Source organism: Genypterus blacodes, unplaced genomic scaffold (assembly GCF_046128005.1).
Source record: "Genypterus blacodes isolate CSIRO-AG114 ecotype Tasmania unplaced genomic scaffold, CSIRO-AGI_Gbla_v1 ptg000003l_1, whole genome shotgun sequence".
NCBI lineage: Eukaryota > Metazoa > Chordata > Actinopteri > Ophidiiformes > Ophidiidae > Genypterus > Genypterus blacodes.
In genome coordinates, this window is record NW_027466817.1 from 9,277,898 (window position 1) to 9,298,492 (window position 20,595).

The 20,595-nt window shown below is 45.0% G+C and overlaps 2 protein-coding genes across 3 annotated transcripts; one reads left to right on the forward strand and one right to left on the reverse strand.

Annotated features, from left to right (window-relative positions):
• Positions 1–187: 187 nt before the first annotated feature.
• Positions 188–16,935, forward strand: itpkcb (inositol-trisphosphate 3-kinase Cb). The gene is made up of 8 exons (XM_076140919.1): positions 188–288; positions 2,349–3,695; positions 12,418–12,517; positions 12,832–13,045; positions 13,139–13,343; positions 14,051–14,152; positions 14,498–14,569; positions 14,694–16,935. Exons 2-8 carry the CDS (start codon positions 2,535–2,537, stop codon positions 14,916–14,918), a joined length of 2,079 nt encoding a protein of 692 aa, XP_075997034.1. The 5' UTR covers positions 188–288; positions 2,349–2,534; the 3' UTR covers positions 14,919–16,935.
• A 670-nt stretch (positions 16,936–17,605) lies between these two features.
• Positions 17,606–20,584, reverse strand: actmap (actin maturation protease). Of its 2 annotated transcripts, none has more exons than XM_076140940.1 (7): positions 20,535–20,584; positions 19,455–19,665; positions 19,297–19,365; positions 19,091–19,215; positions 18,729–18,858; positions 18,500–18,570; positions 17,606–18,423 (listed from the first exon to the last, which is right to left on the reverse strand). In XM_076140940.1, exons 2-7 carry the CDS (start codon positions 19,640–19,642, stop codon positions 18,080–18,082), a joined length of 927 nt encoding a protein of 308 aa, XP_075997055.1. In that variant the 5' UTR covers positions 19,643–19,665; positions 20,535–20,584; the 3' UTR covers positions 17,606–18,079. The 2 variants fall into 2 exon arrangements, with proteins under 2 accessions (XP_075997055.1, XP_075997046.1); XM_076140931.1 differs by lacking the exon at positions 20,535–20,584 and adding an exon at positions 19,980–20,502.
• Positions 20,585–20,595: the final 11 nt, after the last annotated feature.

The window sequence follows — 20,595 nt, forward strand, 5'->3', positions numbered from 1 at the left end:
CTGTTCAGTTCAGTTCAGTGCATTTTGGTCACTTGTTCTCATCTGTTGAAGCTAAAAGCCCAAATGTACATTGAACTGCTTGTGTTTTGACAATCATTTCCTCTTTCACTTCTGCCGCCTGCTGATACCACACTGTAGGCTGTATGTGTGTGTGTGTGTGTGAGCATGTGTGTGAGCACATAAGGAGACAAACCACAGTCACATCCCCTCCACACCCTGCTGCTCTTTAATCTGACACACTTCACTGCCAAGGCGTTACTACTGCACACACACGGAGCAAACACTCTGGTAGGTTTGGACTGATCATTTTACATATTTTGGTTTTATAACGACAGATTTAAAGCATCATGTTGTCTTTGCTGTGCCATGATTCATGTGTTTACATTGTCAGATTGTGCCTGCACGGCTCCAGTAAATGGAAGATAAATCACCAAATGTTACTCTTTGTATCATACGAAGGTGTTTCCTGCTCTCTAAACTAAACAATATTTTGATCTTTGATCTCTGTTCTTTGTAATGTTCTTCATCATCATCATCATGAGGGAGGTGTAGAACAGTTTAACTGCCATTTATTGCCTCTTCCAAGCAGGTTATTCGATCCATGTTGGTTTGTTTGTCAAAAAGTTAGGAATCAATTTTCATGAAACTTGATAGGCAGATTGGACACAATCAAAGAAAGAAGTGATTCAAATTTCATAATGATCAAGATCCAGGAATATCATTTTTCAGTTAGCTTAACAAAATGAGGTGAGGCGTTCAGTGAAGGCATCTGGACTAAACCATTCAGGCAAACAAACCCCAAGGTGATCTTCCAATAGCTGTGATCGAAAGGTAAAGATCTGGCAACACTTAAGATCTGGGTAACCAAGGTCAGGATTCAAGCTGGTAATGATGATTTGAGGATTATTGGGCCTCAGAATGATAGCAGAATCACCAAATTGCCTCCAATAAGTGTGTGTTTGTGTGCAGCAGACAACATTCAATGTCTGCATGCAGGCAATCGACTGCAGTCACCCCTGTGTGAGTCATTCAACTCCATGCATGATTTTGACTGCACAAGAATGGTCTTGTCTCTGTGTCTGTGTGTGTAATGCTCCAAACACACACATACAGAGTAGTACACAATGTGCTGTTTTTTTCCCCATCCTCATCCTTCCTGTGTCAGTTTGTTCCCGGCGCATTCCTTCCTGGCAGCAGCTTATGGACGATTATCCCAAGTCTCAGCGAGTGTTGTGCAACTGTGAAACGCTTAGAGTTTATGTTAGTATGACTTCTGCGCGTATACATGTGGTAACAGCAAATTAGGCGTGACTACCTAGTCACTAGTACTGTGTACATGAAGCAATACACCCAATTGATTCATACGTTCCATTATTTCCAAGGGTAACAGGAAACAATGTTGAAATTTGTCCATTAACAGTCATTTGTGACAGTGACGGACCTACTTTTGAGCAGAGCCACCCACAGAGATGAAAAGCTATAAGCAGTATTGGCTGTCAAATGTTTTCACAGCTTATGTAGGAATACCTGCTAATCCTCACAGAAAGTCTTACATAATCATCTCTCTTTTCTTGTCAACATAAAAGCCCTCTGACCTGCAGTCGAGTCTGACCTCCACTGTTTTGTAAATATGACACATTTTGACATTTGAGACGAGTAAAAACATCCTACATTACATTATTTCTGTTTCTTTGGAAGCATTTGAATTATTTTTGAAACGTTATATGTTTGTGTAACTAAAGCTGCACTGTACCGTGTAGTTCAGGGAGCAATATTTATACATATGTACAATTGCAACATCATTGCGTCACCGCTTACCGCTTGCTGTTTCATAATGCAGCAGTTTGTGCCGTCTTCACACTCCTTCATACTATAAATGGATAGAATAGGTACTGTATGGGTATGGAAGGGTTAAAGTAGATTACTAGAGGAGGTCAGTATGCAGACACAGGAGGGCAGCATTAATCTGCATCACACAGGCCCGAGGTGTCACTCCACAGTTACTCCACACTGTTAGGATACACTGTAGTATTACATTTATCCCTTATTTTGCTATTTAAGTTTATTTTTGATTTGACTCTTTCCACTCAGATCCCCTCCACTGCAGCCTGGACTGGAGATCTTTACCTTAGAATCAATAAATCATTTATTATGACTCCTGAGCCAAGGAATTTGATTTATGAAGGCCGGTGTTTACTCAGGTTATTGTGAATATGGAAGCACTCAAGATTACATTATCAATTTGATTCATGGCATTAGAGGCGAGGGAGGGTTTCTACCCAATGAATTAGGCCTTTGTTCATGTGATTGTGTGAAACTTAAATTATTCATCATGTGTTTGTGCCCAGATATGGAAAATTCCGACATGTGAGGAGGAGAGGAATGGCTCAAATTAAGATTTCCCATGCTCGATACAATAAGAAGCTTGTGTGACTAATGAGTGACTGTAATCTGTAGGAGTCACGCTGTGAGTGGTTCCACTCTTTTCAAAAGCACGCCGAGGGTGTGTCTCGGTCACTACTACGGGATGCAGGATGGGCCAAACGCGCTCGGATCTATCGCGCTGCACGGCCGCCCAACCAGGCAAAGCGAAATGGAAAGCAGGCGAAACTGCCAAACGGCTCCGTACCCGCTCATCTGCGAGCGGCGAGAAGCGACGGAGTGACCGGTTAACCAGGAATCCGATGAGAAATCAAGCGCTGCCCTGCCTGGGACGAAAGCGTCGAGACGGCGGCCAAACGGAGGAGAAATCAGGCGGCGCGAAGCGTGCAGGAGATCCGGCAACGCGCCCCGATCACGCAGTAGGAAAGTTGCCCCGGGACGCGCTGGTGGTGACGGCTGGAGAGCACCGGACAGCCCCGGGTTGTTTTGAGGGAATATCCGGGCTAAAGAATGAAGCCGAATCTACCCAACACGACGTGAACGCCGCGGAAAGTGGGAATTTGTCCGATGCTCCAGGTTTGGGAAAGCGGACGAGTGAAGCCAGCGGCGCGGGCTGCGAGGAGCCGAAACCGAGCAGAGAGGACCATGACTCGGATCCCCCGGCGAGGGCCATGGAAGATCAGACGCCGGGTGAAATCAACCAGGGAAGCGTCGTTTCTACGTTGAGGGAGTTTGTCCGGATCGCTGTGACCTCAGCCCCACAGCTCGGCCCTGACACGGACACTGAGCGAACCTTGGTATCGGTTAGCCGGAGCTCTGACCCACCTTTGGATTGTGGACCGCCGACCGCAGGCGATCACGCCGAGAGAGACATGACAAAGACTGGGTGTAGCGCCGCTTCGTGTCCCATAGCTGAGGCTCCAGAGACGGAGAAAGACTCTGAAAGGAGCCCGCAGTTTACCGCAGGAGGACACACTTTCCTCGGCACCATACCGAAGCTCATCATAACCAGAGACCCGAGCCCCAGCCGCTCTCACGGCTCGTCAAGCTCGCTGAACGTCCGAACAGAGCTCAGCGCCGGGTCGTACCTGGAACTTCAACCGGATGATGAGTCTCCATGCTCGGACAGCGGGTGCGGAGGCTCCCCGGCCCTGATGCGCTCCCCGAGGAAGCTGTCCAACTGCTCGTCCCTCGGCCTTTCCTCCGCCTCGTCCTTCGAGGAGTCCGAGGACGACTTCACCGGAAGCGACATCGAGTCCAGCCTGTCCCCGGGCCGGTGTACGTCTCTGTCCAGCACGGACGATGGAACAGGGGTGAGTCGGCTGTCTGTCTTTCTGTGTATTTCTATGTATTTATGTATATTGAATTAGACGGATGAAACAAAACACCTGGAAACTTTCCCCCACAAACAAGTGCAAAGAATATTTCTGAACAGGTCCTGCTGGTTTGGCTTCACTAGTGACGAATAGAGTTATGAATATAACTGAATAAGTGATTATTGTACAATGGAACACATGATAGACAAACGTTCCTTGCAGCTATCTAAACATGACATGAGGAAAGACTTGTGTATGTTGGTATAATTCAAACATATGTACTCTTAGTGTGTGATCAGTACAAACACTGCATACACAACATACAGAGCATAATTCATGTATGGAGGCCAGCAGTCCTCAGGTGTTAAGACTGCAACCGCAGGCACTTTGTTGTTTAGTCAATCAGATAACTCAGGAGTAGCACACACACACACGTTTCCATATTTGTTGTCATCTCCCCGTCTAAGTATAAATGAAGCACATTGATCCTTGACCAGCAGTGACATCACACTGATCTGAGAGTAGATGATAACTTCATAACATCATTAGAAACACTGGGCTGAAGTGTGTGTCAAAGGTTGAATGCGTGAACACTGCCCAGAAGACCACACACTGATTCTTTGTGCAATGAGAAAAAAAAAAAAGCTAAAATCCTGCGGTTTTTAGAAGATGATTTACGATACAATGGTCTTTGTAAGTTTGAACTTTATGAGCAAGTTTGAATGACGTTTTTCTTTTCAAACTTGTTTATTAAATGTTTGGGTCAAACACTTAAAGCGTTAGTGCACACAATGTGATTGATTGATCAGATTCAGTGATATTCTGATGATTTTACAACACAATTACTTGATTTTTGGTGAAATCTTTGTAATTTTAGCGCATTTTTGGTGATATGTGGTGCTCACTGATTATTATTATCATTATTATTCAATAGACGGAACCATGGAACACAGTCCATGGAACATGTGGAAAAGTTCTATGTTTAGTTGCATACAAATTGGATTACACAGTTTTCCTATGCCCTTTGGCCCAAAAACGCCTTTAGAGATTTAGCTTCTATTGTCGCGTACAGCGTAATAGCGACTATAAGGGTCCATTCAAAGACCTACAGACCTGGTAAGTGAACGCCACATATCTCCAAAATGTTAACAAAAAATTTCAGTGACATAATTTCCCCAGAAAACCATTGAGTAGCTCAACTTTTAAATAGGAGGAAACTTGCCATTATTCCAACTTCCACCTCTTTGCTCTCATAGTCATGTGACTTTTTTCCATTGAGCTCAGCCTGAAATTTAGGCGCAGTTTTAGTCACCGTCTAGCTGCGTTTGAGTCATTTATTGTCCCCCTTCAGTTATCTCTCCAGTGATTTATGGCTCATACTTTAGATAAAATCAGAGCAGTCTGAGGCATGTCAATGTTTCTAAGTAGGAAGTCCTGGCGTCTCGCCCCCGACTCAGGAGGCTTTGATGCACTGTGACTAGAAAAGCTTGGAATGAGACGAGCCGTAAAAACAGGATGTCTACACTGCCTGCAAACGGTTTAAGGGCAACTCGACCCTCTTCCTGGCCGAAGTGTGAATCCTCAATTATCTAAGTGCCCTGTGTGTTGGAGGTGTTAATCCATCTATTTTGGGAGTGGAATGCCTTGCTCAAAAGGAACACGGCAGAGAGAAGATGGATTTGTGGATGTTATGAATATCTGGGGTCGCAGTTGATGGTTGCACCTTTGGCTGGTATTTAATCTCTTTCAGGGAGAAACAGAGCCATCTGACAGGCAGGGAGTGCTGTGACCGGTCTGACTGCTGGGATTTGAGCTCGCGTCACCCTGGCTTTATTTACACCTTACCTTAAATCCACTCTCATCATCCAGATACTTGGATGCAGTCACAGGACTTGTTTGTCCACCTTGCATCAAGGTGCATTCTGGTTATTGGTACGCCGTCTTGATTGTGATCAGATCTCAAAAAAGTGGACGTTACGTGTTGTAAGCCCATTCTTCCGCCTTCCTCCGGGGATGTTTGTCAATCATTCATACAATAAATTTTAAATTATTTTTTTTTTTTTTTTTTAAATTAAATCATACAATAACAAATACGTTCTATGCCTGAGCTGTCACGAAAGCACCGACAGTGACGGCTCCCTTTTTAGGTCAAGTGACAAGACTTGCATACCTATGTGAGATGTCATGCATATCTTGCCATCATTTCCAGCATTCTTTGTGCACTTCCCTCCCCGTGGGCATGAATGCCAACGCCCCCTGGTGGAGGAGTAAGGACTGTAAAGCCTTTAGTAGCGCATCGAGCTCCCCTTACCCACAAATAGAGTTTCACAGGCCGCATGCACAGGGAGGCAGAGCTGTAAACAGAGCTGGAGATCTGCTCTAGTCTTGACCAGGCTGCTAGAAACCACCAGAATTTCACACATAAAGGTCACACTGACACAAACACTGACTTAAGAGCACAAAACACCTGAAGGAAAACTTTTGCGACGGTAAAGTTAGGATACAAATGTGCATTTCAGTTTTGAAGTCTCTAAATCAAGATGTACTGAACAATCTGTGTTCTTTATCTTTATTTTATTTATAACCACAAATCTTCTGAAAATGTAATGTATTGTATGCGATGCTGACTGCCAGTACGAGCTCAGAAGAAGAAATAAGCAGACTGTGTAAAGTGATCAAGTGGTTAAATTACTTTATAGGCATAGTCTGTAAGGCTGAACTCATCAGGTCAGTGGAGGATGTAAATGTGTGGCTTTAACAGTCACTGTCAGGAAATGAGCAAAGTGAGGAGTTGCGTTTGTGTGTTGTAACTGACAATGGCCTGCGGTTTCTGATAAGAACCTTTAACGGACACAGTTTGTCCTCATGTTTGACGAAAGGTTTTTAGTTTTACAGCAAGGTGTGTGTGTGTGTGTGTTTGTAAAATGCAGCTACTTAAAGAAAGAGGGTGTGTTTGTTGTTGCTGCTTCTGAAAGCCGCGTCCATGCTGTCAGCCCCCTGTCAAACCAGTTGCCTTTCGTACGCTCAGTGACGTGAGCAGCGACTTGCTCACACTTGTATACGCAGAGGTACGCACACACACACACACACACATGCCATCTTGCATTCAGAGTTCAGGATGTGTCATGGAAAATTGGGTTGAAGGCGGTGTCGGTTGCCAGGTGACGTGTTTACCATATATGGTGCTCTTTTTTTTTCTTTCTCTCGGCGTGTGGCTCTGGTTGTCTGGTTGACAGTATCGGCTGTGTCCCTGACATTTCACGTGTCAATAGATGGAAATCTGTGCTCAGTACAACAATGCTCACATTCTCGTTTAAATAATGAAACCTATAACAGCGTTGTCCCGTATGTGACACACGTTCTTCCCCCCCATTTGCTCCAAAAGCTTCATTCTTTCCCCTGAAGCGGCGGAACAGAACAAGAGAGGAAAATGAGAGTCAGATTCAAAAGACACAAACATGTGACCTGCTTATATACCCACACATACTCACAGCATACACAACTCAGATTTGTTTTCCATGTGGGTCATTATACACAAACCCAAAACACACACACACACACACACACACACACACACACACACACACACAACCACTGAAACACGCTAAGACTGAGAACTTAATTTAGCTTTTTCAGAGGTTTGCAGGTCTGAGTACACAGAGAAGATTAATGGAAAAAAGTTTTGTAAGTATATTAAGCTGCAAAACAAAATAGAAAATAGAAAGACATTTTAAGAAAAACAATGTAAAGACTTGAAACGCACCGTGCAGCCCATTCGGCACTCTGAGGTGAGTGTGTGAGTCTGTGCGAGTCCATGCTGCACTCGTGTCTGCACACTTTTGCAACCCACGCCACCTGAAGTGTGGTGGGAGGGGATGTGGTCATATATCAAGTCCCTACCTTGCTGATTTTTTTTTGGTCCACAAATTATCAGGAGTATTTTAATTTATTCAGGTTTTGGAATGATGGAATGCAACAAATCTTCTGGGCTACCGTAGTCGCACTTTTTATTACCTTCTACAGTTGGAGGCCTTTTCTGTCTCTCCACCTAAAGGTTGCTCAAAACAACTTTGTCTTCCTGCTCCCCTTCTCAAATCCTCCCCAGGCTTCTGAGAATGACAACATGCTGTGTTGTCTTTTGTAACTGTTAGCGTCTAGAGTTGCATTCCTATGTGTTGGGTCTTGTATAGGTAGAGGAATGCAGGTTGCTGCTCTCCTTCCTTGCTGATTTGTTGGTCTAAAAAGTTGCCTCCTTCTTTATTGTGCCGCAATGATAATTTGATAGGGGTGTAAATGTTTGTTCAAGTGTTGATGAAGTAGTGAAAAAGCTTCATCAAGTTAATTAATGAGAAGAATGAGCCTCGCCCGCTCCACATTGTCTACCAGCTGTACAGAAACAATAAGGAATGAGATTGTAGTAGAACCAACGCCTCTTTGCATCGCCTAGGGAGGAATCCTAGGCACGTCCGACTGGGAGGAGACCTGTATGGGACTACGCTGGAGGGATCATACATCCCTTTCAGCCTGGGAGAAGCCTGGAGAAGGTGACAAGGGCTTCCACCTAAACTCATTGGTGGAAAACAGATTGGTGGAGTAAGAATATCACAAAAAAAGATGATGGTTCAGTCCAGAGGTTCTACATGTGTGCTACTCTGGATTCAAAGGTTATAGGTCAAAATGCAAATGTTGTGTTTGAGATATGTAAAACCTTATCTCATTGGTGGAGGTAACACACAAAATAAAGAGCAATAAAGGGAGTTAGGAGGGGAACGTGTGTGATGGAGGTGACGGTATCAGGTATGGAGCAAGTGACAGAGGAAGGGAGGAGGGACAGGATGTTGAAAGAGGAGAAATGTTGAAGCTGGGTGATAAAAGAGGATGCAGAGGAAGAGGGAGAGAGAGAGATTAGCCTCATTAGCACTAAACACAGTGGGATTGTTTACCAGGCAACACGCTGCTCACTTAACCTCTGCAGGGTCCACTGAAGCTCAGCTGAGCTAGGCATTAGCGTTAGCAGCTAACCCGAGGTCATACATGGCTGTGAGGCGGCGCGCGGCCCTGGGGGGGGCTGGCAGTCGGGGGGCCCCTGTGCTGACGGTGCAGAGCGATTTGTGCGGGCGGCATTCTAGTTTGGTCTCGGCGGATGTGTGCGCCTGCATTCTCCTCCACGCCTGCCAGGTAAGAAACAGGGTAAACCAATAGCCTGAACCACAGCTTAGAGGCCTGAACAGATTTAAGATGCTGGAATATTCAGTTGTAGGATTGTGTATTTATGTGTCATTTGACTGGCTGGACTGTCTGTGGTTGCTTCTCTGTAAGTTGTGTAGATGATTGTGGTTCTTTTTTCAGGCCTGTCAGTCTTTCAATGGACCCTTATGGATCCATGTTGTTGTTTCTTCTCTTCACAATAAAAGCTAAACGTGTCTCTCGGATTCCCAAATAGAGCTGTGTTACGCTACAATGTCGCTAATGCTACGTCAAATCTAGCTAGTGTTTTTCCGCCCTGCTTGTCTGTCACTGCGACATCCTGTCTGATAGGATTGCAATCAATGAAGAAATACAGACTACGACTACAGATGTCACGAAACGTACAAAAAAGTCAGACGTCATTTCCTTGAAAATAACTACATTTCGAAATCAGTGGTGTATTGCCTTAACACAAAAGAGTTGGGTAAGCTATAATACTTTGAAGCTTCAAGCTCCTCAGAAAAATCAGCTAACTACATTGAAGCTACTGAATGAAAATCTGTATTTGTGTGTGTGTGTGAGCGCACGTTAAGCCGCTTGCTCCATGATCAACAGAAGAGATTCCCATCATTCCAAGCTCAGGTCTAATTATCCGGTCAGAAAAGTGCTGTGAGGTGCCGCAGAGTTGGTAATCTCACTGTTTACATTGTTATAGTCAGAGTGCTTTAGAGCTGCACCATGAGATTGGATATGATGGAGTGAAAGTGGAGGAGACGAGCTGGAATTAAGTGTGGGAGAGGAAAACAATGGGGAGAGCAAGGAGGAAGTTGATGACGGGTCACATAGAGTGTGTCACTCTGAGAGTGAGGATGTTATAGTTGGAGCAACTGTGATAAGAATGAGATATTTGCACCGCTACGACATTACGTCCAGCACGACAGTTTCACCCTCAACTCCTGCTGACGGATAATAGTCCACAGACGTAACTGACACCAGAGGAAAGGTTACGCCAAGTCAATGAGCTTCAGTATCTTTACATTTTGGCCTAATATTCTAATTCTGGTTTGAAAAGCCTTCAAAGTTGCACTTGGGTTCACACAGAGAAAGGTACTAACTTGCATCAGTGCCTTTAGGAGACAGATTGACCCTCAAATCTATAGACATGGATGAAAAAACAGCTTAAACATACACTCGCTGTCTGTCCCCAAGCCGCCTCATAGCCTTGTGTGTTATGAACCTTAAATCATGGGTTCATAATTATCCCTTACAGCAGCACTTTGTAGGCTGACAGCACGTAACGGTTCAGCTGCAACGACTGGCTGAAGTGCGTCCAGTCAAGTTAGACCAACCAGATAAAAGACGGCGTCATATTTACACTAAAGTCAATGCGAAGTTTGGACAGGACTGAAGCGACACAGACGCATCACCTCTCCATGTTGGCGGGATTCTTTTCAACCAGACACGAAGACCGCATACTCGCTACAAGCTGTGACCAACCCAATATTGATTTCGACAGCCAGAGCTTTCCTCTGTTTACAGAACACTGGGATATTGAGATTCTCTGGTATTGCAGTAAGCGTTGGCTCTTATCCAGGCCAAAGTACTGCTTATTGTCTGCCGTCTGCTGCTGTATACAGATTCCACAATAACAACTTGCGTGGCTGTTTTCCACCGTCTACATGCGGTTAACCTGTTGAGGTTAACCTGGTGCTGTGATTGACAGTCGGCTCACTGGCTTCTAGTGTTCGCTCGTCCTCTTCTGCTACTCTTTCTAACAATGATGTTGACCAACCAGCCAACAAAGGTAAAGCGACACTAGAATGGCTGGTCAAGTTTGTTTGTGCTGCCTCACATGACTCGTATTGAGCTTCACAGGCCCCTGGCAACCGTTCCCATGCTGTCTAGGAAAACAAGGAAAAGACTTGAAAAAAGGGGGGGGGGGGGGGGGGGGGGTGATTTCCAGAGAGATGGAGCAGGCAGGTCTGCAACAGGAGCTGGCAGGTGGAAAATAAGGCAAAGAAAAGAACACAAAGATGTAATAGAAGTCGTAGAAAAAACGAAATGCAACAATGGATATCTGAAGAATCGAGCAATAGGATCTTATTCGAGTCCACAGGTAGCAAAACCAGTTCCAATGCAGGAAGGTACAGGACCCTTAAACATCAACAGGAAGTTGTGTGGACTGGTTTCAACATCCAAGATTGACAATGCAGATTTGATCAAACCTTGAAAGTAAGAAGTTATAACTCTCTCAGTCTCTCTCTCTCTTTCATATCGAGGTATGATAGGCAAATCAATTCTCACGCTACAAGACAGACTCTATATCAACACGTTCACCAAATTGGATTGGATGGTCAAACTTATGGATTGCGCTGGGAACAATCTGTCCAATAAATCATCTGCGTGTGTAGTTTCATAAACCAACGGCTTATTTCAGAAAACCCCTGTTTGGGTTTGATTTGAAGCTGTTTTCTGTCTGCTCTTAATCCAGGAGGTAAAGTAGTCAAACAGCTCGTCGCAGCCTGTTTGTCTCACGGTAAACACAGAGCTGCTGTTTGTGCCGAGCAGACGTTGCTGCATGAAGACAGTTTTATTGTGACGAACTTTCGACACAGCAGCTGTGGAAAGAATGCGTGGAGGAGAGGACGGACAGGCTGCCATGGAAACACAGCGGAGATAAGCTGGACAGGGAGCAGTAGTCACAATAAAAACATTAGGTTTATGATTTGATTTGTCCCTCGTCGTTCTCCTTTACGAGGAAAATTAACCTCTTTGTTACCGTCTCTCTGCTTTTCATGCCTATACGTTTATTATTGGCTTGAGTGGGGGGTGTTGCTTCTCTTTGTCTACCTGCCTCCAGGGCTGCAACACTGATATGTTGGAAATGGCACATGATTATTATTGATTATCAGTTTGGATGGTTGAACATTTGAATAGTCAAACAGGAAAACACGAAATTCTCAAAGCAGATTAAATTACATTCTTGCCCCTCCACACACACACACACACTAAACTCACTGTGTCCCACTTTTGAGTTCCCACACACACATTTCAATCGATGTCACGTTCTCCTCCCAGATTGCTTGCGTCAAAGACCCTGTTGCACACTGTCCTTGCTCTGGTCTTTCCCAGCACAGATAACTATATTGCGTGCACACGCACACACACCAACCCACACACACACACACACACACACACACACACACACACACACACACACACACACACACACACACACACTGTTGCCACACACAGTAAGACTCTGTTTACGACACCCCCGTGGTGGCTTTGGTAAATGTTTTATGAATGGGCTTTGTCACGTACGTTGTGCACATGGCCTTGGTTAAAGGGGACGGGCTGTCCAATGTCTACAGAGGTGTGTATGTCCAATATACACACCTCTGTAGACATTGGTGTGCGTGTGCAAGGCAGTGTGTTTTCTGACTTCTTGATTAGTCATTCTGTTGGTCTGTATTTCACCTGAAGTGTGTTTTTCTACGTGAATGATTAGAGGTTATTTGTCGTTTTCCAGAATAAGTCTTGGCACAAGATCAAGACCATGGTGCACTGGTCTCCCTTCGTGGTGTCCTTCAAGAAGCGTTACCCATGGGTGCAGCTCGCCGGCCATGCAGGTATGTTAGATTTCAAACGTCTCTCTTCCCCCACATTCAGTACCTCCACCAAGGTGGGGATGTTATTGACAGAATTTTATGACATTTTGTGGAGAGGTGGGTTTTGGGCCATTGTATTACATTTTCAGGCCGATCTGGATCATAGTTTTAAACCTTTACTCATTAGTTTTAGTTCATAGACAACAATTCAGTGTGCTTGTCCTGTGTTAACAAAAGGTTACCAGAGTTCAGACATTATTGATTCCCATTAATATCTCCTGAACAAATTAAGATGGAGAACTCTCCAGCTAAACCTTTCTGTCTCTGTTACCAAGGTAACTTCCAGGCAGGGGAGTACGGACGCTTGTTGAAGAAGTTCTGTGAGTGTGAGCAGCTGTGCCTACAGCAGCTGATGAAGGATGTTCTGCGGCCGTACGTGCCTGGATATTACGGCGTCGTACAAAGAGACGAGCAGGACTACAACCTGATGGACGACCTGCTGGCCGACTTTGACTCGCCGTCCATCATGGACTGCAAGATGGGCAGCAGGTAAACTTGTAGACTTTCAGACCTGTTTGAGCTTCTTTGGTGGCTCTTTGGACATGCAGTAATCCTGTGACGCTGTGCTTTCTCACACATCAGGACGTACTTGGAGGAGGAGCTGATGAAAGCCAGAGAGCGCCCTCGTCTGCGAAAGGACATGTATGAGAAGATGGTTGAGGTGGACCCCGGGGCCCCTACAGAGCAGGAGAGAGCCCAGCAGGGGATCCTCAAGCCCAGATACATGCAGTGGAGGGAGACGCTCAGCTCCACAGCCACTCTGGGCTTCCGCATCGAAGGCATTAAGGTCAGAGGTCATCTTGGCTCAAATAGGATGTTTTTGCATCATCTCATATCAACAGAGGTCAAAAGCCAGGAGTGCACATAAGAGGTGTACAGAGATGAGTGACGTGGACAAATAGTACTGCATGTGTCTGGATGAAAGTAAACCAAACCATTAGAGTAAATATTTATGAGTTCATTCACGGCCTCGACTGCAGACTGGAAACAACTGCAGCCTCTGGCCGAATGTGCAGAAAGAAGGGGAACTGTTTGTACTTTCATGAAGAAGAGTGTTTATGAGGCCGCACCAATAAGAGAAGATTTGCATGTCACTCTCGCATGAACGGAAATATCTGATGGCCCGTTTTAGAAGCTTGCTGCAGGCAATCAAGTGTCTACAGCGACTCTGTCATGGAAATGATTTTTATCTTTTTTTTCTTTCCATTGCTGCGTCTGAGCTCTGTGGTTGTTTCTCTGTGAGTTGAATCATGTTCATGGATCCATAAGGGTCTCGTTTCAATACAGGGCAGGGAAGGGTTGTGCACTCGCGCTTATCCAGTCTAACAGCTCCACTAATACAGGCTGCAGCTGCACTATATCTCTCAGTTCATCAGATCACTCAGTGTAGTAATAGAGCTGTGAACAAACAACTGATTTCATTCTTGATGCGTGTGTGAACAGCGATGTCATGGGAGTGTGAGCGAGCTTGAGCTTTCCTCATGTGTTTTGCAGAAAGCAGACGGAACGTGCAACACCAACTTTAAGAAGACCAAGCGCAGAGAGCAGGTGATGCAGGCCTTAGGGGACTTTGTGGACGGAGACACGCAGATCCTGGTATGTTGCAATTCTTTCTTGTCACGTGAAATAGTAATAATGCACTTTGAGGAGAATTTAACGTTCATCGCATCACAGGTCACACTCAAGAAATTAAAGTCAAGCTGAGGCGACATAATGCTGAACCGGAAGCCTCTAAGTGTGTAAACTTCAGCTTAGCTTCAATATAAACAAACATTATACAATAAAGCAGCGTATGTGGTCAGAATAACAACAGCAGAAATGATCAAAATGAAGACAGAAGCCAAAATATGAATAAAAACACATTAGGTAAGTAATGTTTTAGAAAGTAAAACATCAAACACAACTAAACACTCTGCAACCCTTTTCCTGGTCTGTCCGCAGAAGCTCTACCTGCAGCGTTTGGAGGAACTTCGCTCAGTTCTGGAGAAGTCAACCTTCTTCACAACACACGAGGTGAGTCGCCCACGTAACAGCCGACTGACAGCATAAACAAACATGCTGACTAATCTCAGATCGGCATCACAGATCAACGCCATGGCCTCTAATCTCATCCGTGTAACCGGTTTTCTGTTGGCAGGTCGTCGGCAGCTCGTTGCTTTTCGTGCACGACGCCTCGGGGAAGGCTCAAGTGTGGATGATCGACTTTGGGAAGACGGTGCCCCTGCCTGCCCCTCAGGTCCTGGACCACAGGACGCCCTGGGTGGAGGGCAACAGAGAGGACGGCTACCTGTGGGGATTGGACAACCTCATCGACATCTTCGGCAGCATGCAGCCGCTGCCTCCACCGCCGCACACGCCCTGAGAGGCTTCATCAGAGACGTGAGACACTGATGAAAGACACGTCCAGGTGCCAGAGGACAGAGCTATCGAAGAAAGGGAGCTGAAAGAAACTAGAAGATTAAAGCCATCGGTTTGATCACTGTTACTGTTTTGGGAGAAGTCGTCCATTCGCATGTAGATTCATTTGGGAACTCGAGCTGAGACGGGAGACGACTCGTTACCTCGAAAACTGTAGGGTGACGAGCGATGGCGTGCGGAGAAAGAGGAGCAGATTCTCAACTTTTGTCTCCCGAGTCCTCTGAAAGGACCAACGAGGCTTCACCGTTCCTCCTCGGCTTTGTCTCCCCCTGTTGGATGGAGAGGCACATCGCACTCTTATGTAAATGAACTCGGATCTTTGCATGGCTTTGTAGAAGCAAAGGGTGATGGGATTTTTATTTTGTCATTTTGTATCTCTTTTGAAGATGAAGTATGCAGCAACACTACAGAGCTGTGTGCTCACTAACCCCGAGTGTAAATAGTTTATATTTAACTTTTTCAGCCTCTTAGTCTTGTTTGTACAATCATTTCTAAAGGCGTGTGACCATTCCAGTGCCGTGTTAATTCCCCTCTGAAGGGTTAAACCCGGCGCGAACTATTTAAAAGCCATTCACACACTTTAGGTTTGCCAGAAAAGAGAAAGACGAGTAGTTTTTTTCCCCCATTTATGATCAGTTTAACCGCGTACAGTATGCAGCCACGCTCGTCACACTGTGGGTCGCGCCGGCAAAGCCATCGAACAAAATGAGCTCCATGGCAACGTTCTCATTTCACTATGTCTGGATGTGACACGGATCAGAATGATTTTTGTTTTTCATGTCAAAATTTGTGAGACGCACAGAGAAGCCTTCCAATCCAAGTGAATCTGAAGGAAACTGTGTGAGGAACGAGAGCGCCGTTCAGTTTACATGATTGGACTCACATTACACCTTCTTTTCATTCTTTTTTTCCTTTGAACCGTCGAGATCAGAAACATTTGAATCTGGCATTACACCGATTTTGCAAAATGTGGTGATCTTCAGCTCCTTCACGTCTGAACTCTCTGTGGTTGTTTCTCTGTAAGTTGTCTCATTGTGTAGATGTTGGTCTCTTACAGGTCTGTAGGTCTTTGAATGGATCCTTATGGATCCATCAACACACATTAAAGCCACTAAAAGCTCCTCTACATGAACTTATAAGTTTAGTTAGATACAAATGGATCATGGATCTCTAACCTCTAGTAACTTCTGGGTGCCTTCTTACATCAGTCGTCAGCTGGTGTGATGTTGTCCCATAACGGGAAGTAGCTGAGAGAATGTACTGGAGATCTACATGGTGGGTGTCGTGAGGACAAATAGTAGAAGAAGAAAATAGATTTGACAAGCGTCTTCGAGCTGTAGAATAAATGATGTCATTGATCCATTAGGGTCCATTCAAAGACCTACGGACCTGTAAGAGAACCACACACAGCTAAACGATGATGCAACTTACAGAGAAACAACCACAGAGAGTTCAAATTAAATTAGCTGAAGTTTTGTGAAATCACCGGTTTATCACTTTAACGCCTGGAACGTGAGCGTAGCGTTTGTGCCTTACGATGAGAGCAGCGTGTCCGACATCCACGCATACATTTGAACCAAACCCGTCTCTGCTCTGATCGCTTTGATCAGTGTTGCTTTACATTTACACATTACCAAGTCTCGTTGTGATGAAAAAAAACTGGAATCAAACTGTTCAAGCTCGCGTGAAGTTTGACCTTAGGACTTGCACAGAATCTACTCGTTCTCTGCAAAGACATCTTTATTACTTTAAAAAAGAGGACGATGATGTTGAGCTAAATTAGCGACACTAAATAAGATGTGGGTTTGAACATTTTATGCAATATTATGAGTTTACAAAACAAAAGTGCAACAAGAGTGCAAAACATTCCCATGTTTACCTGCAGTCAATACTCTTCTGTTCTGTTCTGCGATTGAGGTAAACAACATTGCATTGGGATTCATGTTTGCCTTTATCGCAGTGTCGACTTATAAAGTGAGTATTGAGTGAATGTAAACATAGCGAGTGCTCATGACCTCATCTGGCGTTCCTCGATTAGAACGCTGCAGTTTGGTGAACATTCCAGCATCGAATCTTCCAGAGGGCTACATCCTTTAAGTGTGTGTATGTGTGTGTGTACAGTATGAGGCGTATCTGTGGTCACCGAATTGGAATTGAACTGTTGTGAGTCTTGCCTATAAGGAGAGGAACAAAGTTGTTTACATTGTATTATTTCTCCACCCACAAATGGTCTGTATTTGTAAATTTCAAACTGGGTGCTGTGCCTGATAAAACTGGATTCATCATAATGTGCTGCGTTTCTAAAGTTGTATTTTAAAGGCACAAAATGAGCAGACTGGTGAGAATGTATATGAGATCCCTGCTTTGTACAGACGCCATGATCGCATTAAACTGGAATTAAGAAGCTGCTGAGTCTATCTTCTGTCTTGCATGGGTCCAAGTTCTAACAATGATGCAACTGCGCTCCCGTTCATAATAAGTATTTAGACATGTCCTCCCACACATTTAAGTTAACCTGTATTAACTTTAACGCATGTGTAAGTATTATATGGTGACAATTGAAATGAATGAATGAAACACAACTACAAATCCAGAGAAGTCAATCCAGAGAAGACACACCTGCACCACCGCTGTTTGTGAAGTATGTAAAGTTTTAATAGATCAGACAAGAATAGTCAAGACATACTTCAAATTAATTTATATAATAACCTAGAAGGCACTCAGGGTTGCATACCTTATTGGAAAAAATACAACTGTTGTTATAGCGCCACCATCAGGTCAATTGATGTTAGTTTTGCTTAAGTAGTGAGGTCACATGTCCATGTTTGATTAGATTAAACTGATCCATTCATGAGATGCAGCGCACAGTGAAGAATGAGCGTTGCCCACTCCACTCTGGCAGCCAATCAGATCAGAAGAGAAAGAAAATTCCAAAAATAAGTAAATAACTTTGGTCTGGCTTTTTCCAGACATGTAAACATTAATGAAAACAGACCAGCCTGTGTGGATTCAGATAGACTCAAAGATTCGCTGACTGTAGATTCTAGAGGTCAAAGTGTAAATGCTGTTATGACTCCGTGGCTCAGCAGCAGCCACACACCGTCATCAGACCGGCTGCTGCTCCAGCGTCCTCGTGTGGAGCAGCACTGCCTGTCCAGCCAGCCCGGCCTCCACCCCTCCCGGAGGAACCACGTACTGGCCCCCATCATTGGCTCTCTGAGGGTCCATGGTCCTCAGCTGATCGTTGCTCTGGGCGACGCAGTCTAAACTCCACAGCTGGTAGCGCAGGCTCTTGCCCTGCTTGGCCAGGATGTAGGCCTCTCTGACCGCCGTGGCGCCAAAGGGACACGGAGAGTCTGTGTGGGCGAGCAGGTGAAGCCAGGGCAGAGCGGCGTCGGGCTGGACCAGGTCTGTGCCTGCGCTCCCCTGGTCCAGGCCGAGCAGGACCCCTGCACCAGAGCGATATGTTAAACACGCCGCATGTTGACTGATAGAAGAAGAGATGCTGGGGCAAACCAGTTCTACCTGATGCTACAGCCCAGTGCGCTCTGTGGCCCCCACGCTGACACGGCTCATGGTTGAAGTCTTCATCATATCTGGAGATACTGTTAAGGAATTTTGTCCTGTAATCGTAAACTTCATTCAGGGGCAAAGTTGACCCTCGACAGACACAGTGACCAGGAGTTAATGTCTTCCTGTTTGTGTGTGTGTGTGTGTGTGTGTGTGTGTGTGTGTGTGTGTGTGGGAGGGATACGGGATCAGGACCGGCTGTCTGCTCCACAGGTGTGTGATGATGGTTGTTGCGTTGTTTCCGCTCAGACCTCCTGAGAGGAGTTTGGCTGTGCAGGTGCACACCTCCTCTGCCAGCAGGGCCATGTCCCTGGCTGCAACACAAGAGGCGAGGACGCAGGTGAGCAGCATGAACGGAACCCTGTGGAACTACATTTAGTGTCATGGCAATCCAGAGGGCACGATATGAGGCGACATTCATCACCCCCAAAGTCACTCTGCTAATAAAGAGAAACAGTAAATTGCGACATCACAAATTTTAACGATTTTTGGGATGATAACATGTGAACGAGGAGCATTGCGGCGTAGACCGGCTGAACTTGTTACCTGAAAACATTTCGCCCTGTGCAGTGTAGCCTCTGCTCAACGCTGTCTGGACAACGCTTTCCATGTCAAAGCACAGCGGAGGCTGTCGAAGGTGAGCAGCCATCCAGAGAGCCACCAGACCGCACCTATAGGTAATCGTACAACACTACAGATAAGCATAATATACTCCAGGAAGTGAACAGATGCAGCTGATGATGCCGACTCACTGTGGACCATCTTGAATGAGGGAGGGCACGTATGTGTTCACCAGTATCCACTGAAGATCTCTCCTAAAACTGGAGCACAGAAACACAACACAGAGCTTTGGAGTGTGAAGCCCAACCAGCCGAATGGCAAACATCACTAAGACCAGAGAGCTCCTCACCTGCTCTCCCTCTGACCGAGAAGTAAGCGAGCCTCCGTGTGGTCACCCTCCACCGCACTCCTGCCACTGGCTATAGCCTGGTACAGCTTCTTACTCCTGCATGCTGGAGCTGGAGGGGGTGGTGGGCCTACCGGAGGAGGAGGAGGAGGAGGGGGTGGAGGAGTGGACAGGGACCCCTCCTCTGGCATGTTCCCTGGCCTCTTTCAGTGTTCTGTGTGAAAAGTCATATTTATATGATGTCTTTAAAAGATATTTCAAAATTATTATGACTCTAATTTGACATTTTGACTTTTTCAAAAAGAAATCTAACATTACTTCATTCTCACCACATTTAGTTAGATCTAGAAATGTGACATATTCAAAATATTTACACTTCTCAAACTATTATTTTCTCACTTCTTTCTAGCGGTTTAAAAAGATATTTCTTCTGATCTTTGTATTCATTCTTTAAAGAATGTCCGCAGTACTCCATGGTAAACTTGTATTTCTGTATGTGTAATTTAAACTAACATTGGCAGCACAAACCTTCTTGTTCCTGTTGTACTCAGTAACTTAGTAATGGAGGAGACGTTATCGGGAAACGTTGCCTTATTCTGGCGTTGTGTGCAATTTGCGTAGTGATCAACCGGAAATTCTCATTGTTTATTATTCAACGCACATTTTTAAGGATCTCTTACAGACCCAAACGATTAAATCTGCGTCCATTTAGCCACACAGCTGAGGCTACCAAGCTACCAAGCTAATAGCACCGGCGTATCCATATTTGGAAGAATCTGGTTCAACCAATGACATCTTAGAGAATCTAATAGTTTTTACTCTTAGTTTTGTCTTCCAGGAAACACAAAGTGGATCGGTAGATAATGTACTGTAAATATTTATTATGAATGGCTATACTTTCTATGATTAGTAGATAATATATTTCTGAAATATTGATAATGTAATACTTGCATTGTTTGAAGTCGGTGTAGGCCGAAATATACTTAGTGTATTTTTATTTATTTATTTTTAGATTATATTCGAATGGGAGGGGCTACGCCTGGTAAAATTGTTTCCCATTCTCTTATTTTACGTGTTATTTACCTTCGCCGTAATTTAAGGTTGCCTGACAGCCAACGCTTCGGGTGCACGCCTTATTTTTAAA